The following is a 9,033-nucleotide window of genomic DNA, read 5'->3' as shown; positions in this document are numbered from 1 at the left end:
GTCAAAATGATCAATTAATGTTGCATTGAGACTATAATAATATTATACTTTTAATGTTAGGTACTAATATTCTTCAATGAGCTTGCAAGTATGTGCACAGCTTTATGCATATGTGCACACACACACAAAACAGACATGCATGTATACTTACACCAGCTAACACTAATACACATATTACATACCTACAGAAACACACTTTATATAAAGCAAAATCAGAAAACCTTCAATATAGCTTTTAAATCGGTAATCTTTCACTCATCATTACTATTAACTACTTTTGTTCATTGTAAAAACAGGTAACTAGTCCACCTGTGCACCACTCAATATAGTAGTAGTATATATATCCTCCTGGGGGCAGGCAGGATTACACAATACTACGCAGAGATCGATCTAGAGCTGTATATATATATATAGAATATCTCACGAGGGAACGTGTATATACACACCCTGAATATGTAAATCATGGGCAGTTGACATTTGCTCCCCAATTTAATGTCAGGTACTCATTTCTATAGCTGAGTGGACTGTTCATGCAGTTAACACCAGGTATGCATTTAAAAACTGAGAAGAGTGGAGCAATGTGAGTTAAATTTATTCCTCATGCAAGGAAACAATGATGTAACAACAGCTTTCTGGACTTTGAACTTTGAACCTTGTGATTACAAGAGACCAACAATGTAACAACTCACAGCAAATGTGCATTTCTCCTGTGCTACTGCCTCATAGCTATATAAAATAGTTGAGGCAGTAGCACAGACTTTGTAACAAGAAAGGCTTGTGCAATAGTCGTATCATTTGAATTATTTAAAGAAATCCCTGTAAAGTATGAGACAAATACATTCGGTAGTGATGCAAAAGCAACTTACACAACTGTGCATAACTGCTAATTAAGATGACTGACAAAGAAACATTTTATTATAACTATCAGTGTTGGAGGAATTTACAGAAGCACATAGAAGTACAGGTAGCTACATAATGCAGATGTTGCTGTTTTACTTGACAAGTTTTGAAACACAGTTACATTAATGGAATATAACTTTTAAAGTGTATAAACGTGTAAATTTTGCCATCACAATCACAAGCTAGCCTATTGTGATGTATATATTGTTTGAAGAAGATACTGCGCTGATGGCCTCAGCCTTGCTCTCGCCAGGAGCTACTCTGCAACAAGTTGTGGCCAAATATGTTTGGAGTTTCAATAAAACTATGGACTGGACTGGTGTGGTGGTATCCATCAGTTCATGATCCATCTCTATGTCAGACACTTTGAGGGAAATGTGAGAAGTAAGTACATGTTATATGTATGTAATTATATTTGTGTAATGTGTACACTACTCAGGTGCTAGGAGTCAGCCCAGGCAAATCATTCTGTGACAGGACTAGTAACCCACAGGAGGCTGTATCATGTCCCACAGGTGAAGGTGAAGTCCCACCTAGACCTTAACCCACTGTGTGCGACATGGACAGTTCTTCCCCACTTAATACGTATACCCACTGATGTTACAGCTAGGTGGACTGCTTCCCCAGTTGACACGAGGCAAACAGGTCCCCATTTAACAGCTGGGTATATACTATAGACTGGAGTAATGAGAGTAAAGTTTCTTAATGCTCAAAGAAACAACAACACCAATTTGGCATAACCGAGTATCAAACCTGGAACCTTTTCAATTACCAGGCAGATGCTCTAGTCATTTGGCTATACTGCTTCTCTCTCTCTCTCTCACACACACACACACACACACACACACACACACACACACACACACACACACACACACACACACACACACACACACACACACACACTCACACACACACACACACACACACACACACACACACACACACACACACACACACACACACACACTCACACACACACACACACACACGCACACACACACACACACACACACGCACACACACACACACACACGATTGTGTGCATATTTAATCATGTAATGCAATATGTATATTATGTGTAGCAAATCTGTTGCAATTTGTATTTTCAGTGTATGGCTATAAATAGCGGTCAGTAGGAGTCCATTACAGATTATTGCAGCACTGAGTACAAAATTATGTTGATTGGCTCCTGGTAGTGAGAAATCTTTAATTTGTTCTGGTGTGTACATGACCTCTAGTTCATGATTGAGTAGATAGAGTGAACAACACAAATAAGCTTTAAGGACTCTGGATTAATATTGTAGATGTCAGTGACGTTAAAATTTTGAATGTGTCGTCTCTCATTTGTTCAGTGGTAGTGAGAAATCTTTAATTTGTTCTGGTGTGTACATGACCTCTAGTTCATGATTGAGTAGATAGAGTGAACAACACAAATAAGCTTTAAAGACTCTGGATTAATATTGTAGATGTCAGTGACGTTAAAATTTTGAATGTGTCGTCTCTCATTTGTTCAGTTATAATTTGAATTATCTTAGTCTGTCCCCATATGGGGTACAGCGATGTTTCTTACAAGTTCACTGGTTTTGTCATTTCACCATGCATGCATGCCCATAGCTAGTCAAGATTAATGATTATTATTACAAGTTAAACAGCATATTCCTCTCATATTTCATTAGTACATTTCAAGAGTATGCATGGGAAGGTGAAATGGTATAATCAAGGAGTCACTGAAAAAACTTCATCACCTGACTTTATGTGCAATTTGTAAATATCCCTGTCAGTCTATGCTATTTACAGGGGCTACCATTTACCTGCCAGGTGATGATAGCATGGTCTCCTTGTTTACATTACATCAGTTGATCCTTATACAGCTACAGTATTATACATGTTTTTATTTACTGCATACATAGGTCACTGTGGAAGTAGTGGTAAAAACTATACAATTTTATTAATGTATTTTTTCAAAACATTTTTCTTTCTGTATACCATACATATAATGTGTCTGATTCATGCAAGTTTAACTGCAGGTTAACTAACAGGGAAGATCTGGAATGCCTGCACAATCTCTAAAACAGTTTAACTACCCCTGCTATTAACTAAGGGATACAACTAAAAATTAATGGTAATGGGACTATGGGCCTATTGTGGTGCTCAAAACAGATTAGAAATGGAACCTGAGAACTGATGGGCATGCCTGGACAAGCTTGTGATAAAGGTTTCTCCTCTGATATGCAGACATGTCCTGTTTGTGATTTCAGGCTCAAATAAACTGCTGAGACATTTTGGGGATAACCCAACCATCCTTTGGAAGGAAGAAATACAATAGGTGAGGAATCTCAAATGGGTCACTAAATCACATTTAACTAGAATTGGTAGCATTCCTAACATTTGCTTGCTTACTTCAAAGCAACCCCATAGGGGAGAAAACTCATTGAGTAAACATGTCTCAGTTTGTTGTTGTTCAATTCATCCTCCATCCATCCCTCCCTCTGGCTATTCCACTTCTTTCCATTAACTTCAGGTTAATGTGACATGGGTGGTGCTCACTTACCCCTAGGGCACCTGTAAGGCATGTTAGTACAAGTACATAGCTTTTGGCACTATATAGGTTATGATACAAAATATTTAATGATGTGTTTTTTTATAATCACATATGTAGCTATAAACAGACATGCTAATAATCCTTACAGCTTGTCAGAATCATTTTAAAAGGAAAACATTACAACATTACATAGTATAACTATAAGTATTTAAATATACTGACTTTTTTGATGGTGGATTAGTCATAAAAATGTTGTGTCTATCACAGCTGGCTTCTTTCCAGAACTGATATGACTATGTATAGTGTTATTGTGATCATCCAAGGAACATGAATAACCGTTACGGGTTTATCATGCAACTGTATAGCTATTATTATGTAGTAATAGAATTTTGAAAGCAAGTACATTTTATGGTTGTGCACAACAAAAAAATTTTAGAAGTGTCTTTGTTAACTTTACAATCTTTCTTAGAAAATTGTATTTCATGAAATAAAAAGTGATTATACTTCTATTGTATACTAGTGTGCTATGCTTGTGGTTTCTCATAATTTGATTGGTAAAGCATCATAATTATAGTAAACGTTTTGTAATTTAAATTTTTCTTTTTCACTGTGAAAAACTTACAATGCTGCCATATATGTTCATCATACTACTTACAATAATTGACTTTCAACAATTTACAATACAATAATATAATACAAAAAGCAATGAACAGTGTATGTTGATGCAGTACATAGTTGTTATCCCTCAAACCACTATATGTACAGTCAGTCACAATTAAATATTTAAATCTTTGGAGAGAATCTGAGGCACCACATAGTCAAGAATCTTTCCTTCAATCAGACCTTCTCCTTGATGACCAGGGTTCATCACCTTCCAACACAATCTTCCCCTATCACCAGCCATTGTAGAATCTCTCGTAACTGGTACTGGGTCACGACCATCAGAGTAAATCAACATCTGTCGCTGTGTGTCAACAGTAATCCCTTTCCTCATAAACTGACCTGTATAGTGAAAAGTGATTATAAGGATGGATGCATTGTTACTTGTCAAAGTATTTTGGTATTATGAAAAGACTAAGCCTGGATGATAAATATATATGCATAGCTTCAAAGCCCTGAATTGTTATAAAGCATGCACCTTGTATGTTGTTTGTACAAGGGGTCAAGAACTCAAAGATGCTTACGTGCTTGCATAGCACCTTAAAAGACAATGGGAGGATAGCATCCTGACCACCTGGCAGACTCTTGTAAATGTTCAAACATTAATTGGATGGCAAGTCCAGGCATGGAATTTTTCTCCTTTCTCCACCTTTTCAAACTGTAATAACTTTAAACAGGCTGTGGGATCAGGTGTTCTACAGGCCTTTAGCATTTGTGCTGTAAACTTGAGCCTTAATAAATAAACTAATGTCCATTTGGTTCTACATGGGGTACTTTGAGATATTAAGTCACTCTCTAGAGTTCCTATGGATACATATACATGAAATTGACAAGAAGATAATATCCTGACTGTCTGGCAGATTCCTGTAAGTATTTGTATAGGTAATCACACACATTTGCCAGAGTGCAATTAGGAAATAATTGTACAAGTAGCTAACAGTCAAAATTGCATGAGGTGAAGCCGAGTGCAATTTTGGCTGTTACGAGTACAATTATTCCATAATTGCACGAAAATGTGTGTGATTACCTACTAATCACATAGTGACCACCCTTCATGGTTTGTAGTACACATCTATGTGGCCATTAACTTCTACCAGGTGATTGCATCATCCTTCTTTGTATTACATCATTCGTTGTTGTACTTAAAAGGCTTCACAGGTCAGCAATTCTGATTGGTTACTCAAAATTTCTACATATGTTGCACTTAAAAGGCTTCCATTGTCACCTTATTTGATTGGCTATTCATTATATCACTTTCTTGTTGCACTTAAAAGGCTTCTGTTGTTCTGCTATTTTATTGGCTTTTTTACTGTGCAATTACAAAACCAAGGCCATGCAATTTGGGATTAATTGCACTCCTACTATTGAGACTAATGTATGGCAAACTAAATCACCATGTGATTAGAGTGTTAATCGGATAGCTGCAGGTTTGAGGCTACCCAAGGCTAGTCATGGATGTCTTCTCCTTTTTAACATAATACTTTATTTGTAGCAACTTTAAATTGGCTGCATGCACGTAGGTGTCCTACAGATCTTCAGCACTTGTGCTGTAAAGCCTTAATAAATAAATTATTATAGTAAAGCTCTAGGTTATCTCATGGTATATTGTCATGCATTATCTTTACCCATTAGGCCATGTACATCAGCAAACTCATCATATTGCAGATTCCAGTCAACATCAAGATGATTACTATACAAAGTAACATCAAAGTCAGCTTGAGGTTTAGTGTATGATACATGTACAGTGGGGTTCCCTGTTTGTGTCTGCTTAGTGAACTTGATGTTGCCATTTTCATTGATAATGATTTTCTTTATTGCTGAAGCTCTGAAAGTTCCTTGACCAACTATAGTCACTTGTTGGTTAACAGAATCAAAAATCACCGTGTCAGAATTGTTTCCATTATGAGGAATGACAGCTAACTTTCCAATCCAAGTAGCTTCACTAGTGTCCCCAACACTATCCACAAACTCAGCATTAATGATGAAATGTTTATTGGATATCAGGTTAAATGCCAAGCCAGGGTATCCTTGGATAGAATAACACAAGGTCTCATTTGATATCAGTGGAACAATAAAGTGAGGATCTCCATATATCATAACTGTGGATTGATAAAACACAATGAAGTGAAAAGCTTATCTACTTATCTATGCCGGACTCAGAGTTAAATTCTTAGTATATTATGGAAAGAGTTACTAAGGTTTCAAAGTATAACATATTATCAAGGTATAATAATACCTGAACAAGGTTTACAAGTTCTTGTCATGTAGTCATAGAAAGACTTTGATCCATCTCGTGCACAGCAGCTATCCATATCAGTAGCAAATGTACTTTGACCTTCACAGTTTTTTTCTCTGAAGCAATCTATAGCATGAATGTCACATTGTTACAAATGCAATCATGTAGAAGAACATACTTAAGCAATGTAGACAAGTGCCATCTATATCTCCAAATGACAATCTGCTGTTTCTAGCACAACAGTCTCCAATAGTATCAGCTAGTTCTTGAGTGTCACTAGCACAATTTGGAACCTCATGACATCCTAAAAAACAATCATATACTATTTGAGCTATGTACACAATATTATGTCAGGCTATTGTGCAGTATAACTGCAGTATACAAAGTAATTTAAACATTACATTGCACAAAAATGCAACAACTTTAAACAGGCTGTAGGACCAGGTGTCCTACAGACCTTCATCACTTGTGCTGTAAAGCCTTAATAAATAAACAAAATATTCTCCTCTGTCTAGGAACTAGATTGACAATGCTATTCATAATACAATTAATACATGTATATATGTACCACATGCAATCTGAAAGAATAGGTTGAAATTTACTAAGCTTACCAGCAATTGCAGCAATTGATCTCAGTTTCACGAAAAGTAAACAAACTGTTATGAACAGTTTAAAACATGATGTTGCTCCTAACCAAGTCATTGTAACTGTCCTTCTGCAATACAACTTAGCTAAGTACATACTGTGGTACTGAAAGCAAAATAGCTGCTTTTATACTGAACTACTGACTGTATACATTGGAATGGGAATATGTATGTAACATTATATTGTAAATAAAGGATGTGCTACCCAGAGAATGCAACAGGTGTCCATTCTAACCACTAGCTTAGCTACCTACACTGAACCTGGTAACTATTGTAAATCACATATTTGTCCTAAAGTTGTTTGTCCCATTCACTGCATTGGTGGATAAGGAATTTAGAGACAGCCATCTAGGCTAGTTTAGATAACTATTACAATATCACCTCTAAAGAAATTATTTGCGCTTTGAATTTTATAACATGCATATACTTACATGCAGGGATCAGTGCTAGTGACATAAGAAACACATGCAGTCACTCAGGACTACAGAAGCTAACGCCGGGTACATCTTACTCTGTATGTGTAGTGTATATCGTAGTATACGTAGGTTAGACTATTATTATAGATTTTGCAGGAAGTTTTCAGTACTATATTTACTGAACTTTCAGCATATAGAGTTTAATTTGGGTACACTGCAATAGTGTATAGGTGTACCTGCATGTATATTGATTTGCAGCACGTTCTAATGATTGCAATAAAGTATACTAAAATAATTCCTAATTCATCCCTAAGGACCTCCCTCCATCCCTTCTTTAGTCACATGTAATAAAAAAATTAATGTGAGATGTAATCATTAAGCAAAACAGCAAAACTAATAATGGTACAGTCAACCCAGACTTCTTCCTTAGTTAATTTGATAGTAGTATGATAGTTCTAAATCCCTCCACTCTTCTCTCTATGTATCATTGTCACACTACTGTATGTCATTTACTGTAAATTTCCCATGTTTACATTATGATGCCATTGATAATCTACTACTCTACATGACATCAGGTTTACTTGACTAAGGGTATGTAGTTGCCATAGCCATACCACAGTAACACAAATCATTACTGTCACAAACTGAGACACAGCTGCACATAACTGTCAAAAGTAACATACAAGTACATTATGATCATATCAGCAGATTGTATTACAAAATTTGTGCTGAAACCTGCGGGCCATAAGTGTATAACACAGCTATAGGTAGGTATCACTCATTTTAAAGATTTTGAAACTTACATTCATGTATGGCACAATGTGTATCTTTCATGTGTAACTTTCATTACTTGCAGACATATATGATCTATACATATGTAGCCTCAAAGGGGTAGAAGGTATTATACATAATAATGCATAACAGATATACATGCACATAATTCAATTCAGGAAAACGTAATCAAAGTGATTTCTATAAGTCAGTAAAGAAGAATCATTGATAGCATAACATGCCGCGGCACCATAACTGTCCAATAATTATATTCCCTTTATATTAGCAGCCTTTAAAAGTAAAATTATACAAAAATTGCTACTGTAAGCAGTTACCTAATTCTTTTGCCTGCCCTTTTTATCATGAATCACTTTTGTATACTATTGCAATTAGAAATACTTCACAAAACTTTAATTTCCAGGATGACATGGTTTTGATGTATGTAGCATTTAAAATTAAAGTGTAAACAAGGTAGCTATCAGAGAATATCATACACATGATTACTACATGAATATGGAGGACAGCCAATGTTTGATCAGATCAAGAGTGCACAAGTTATAATTTTTATTACTGTATTCATTCTCAATATTGTTATATGCACCCATAAAAATGTGGGGAACAGCATTATATGTAGCAGTGTATTTAGCATTATAGTCTAGCACAAAAATGTAGTTCATTAAGAAGTTATAATCCACCTAATGTTATGGGGTGTTAGCACAAAATTGGATGGTATTGATAACTGCATGTCTCATTGTGTGAGTCATTGATGAATTTACACAAAGATTTATAGAGCCTTGGAGAGTTAACAGTGCAGACCCCAGTAGGCTCCTACCTCTGGTAAACATTTTATCCTATATACTT

General features: G+C 35.8%; 1 protein-coding gene across 1 annotated transcript; it reads right to left on the bottom strand.

The window, feature by feature from the left end:
- Positions 1-4,048: 4,048 nt before the first annotated feature.
- Positions 4,049-7,100, bottom strand: LOC136257827 (uncharacterized). Its single transcript, XM_066051126.1, has 5 exons — positions 6,953-7,100; positions 6,520-6,645; positions 6,342-6,467; positions 5,731-6,204; positions 4,049-4,447 (listed from the first exon to the last, which is right to left on the bottom strand). The coding sequence occupies exons 1-5, from the start codon at positions 7,080-7,082 to the stop codon at positions 4,221-4,223; spliced, it is 1,083 nt and encodes a 360-aa protein (XP_065907198.1). The 5' UTR covers positions 7,083-7,100; the 3' UTR covers positions 4,049-4,220.
- Between the last annotated feature and the right edge of the window lie 1,933 nt (positions 7,101-9,033).

The sequence above is a fragment of the Dysidea avara genome, chromosome 6 (assembly GCF_963678975.1).
Source record: "Dysidea avara chromosome 6, odDysAvar1.4, whole genome shotgun sequence".
In the NCBI taxonomy this organism is placed as follows: domain Eukaryota; kingdom Metazoa; phylum Porifera; class Demospongiae; order Dictyoceratida; family Dysideidae; genus Dysidea; species Dysidea avara.
This window is presented reverse-complemented; position numbering and strand designations above follow the sequence as displayed.

Excerpts from the sequence above, each read along its gene's own strand:
- LOC136257827 (XM_066051126.1), bottom strand. The coding sequence starts at position 7,082 with ATGTACTTAGCTAAGTTGTATTGCAGAAGGACAGTTACAATGACTTGG. Across the intron at positions 6,646-6,952 it reads ATCAATTGCTGCAATTGCTG|GATGTCATGAGGTTCCAAAT; the intron begins GTAAGCTTAGTA and ends ATTGTTTTTTAG. Across the intron at positions 6,205-6,341 it reads AACTTGTAAACCTTGTTCAG|TTATGATATATGGAGATCCT; the intron begins GTATTATTATAC and ends ATCAATCCACAG.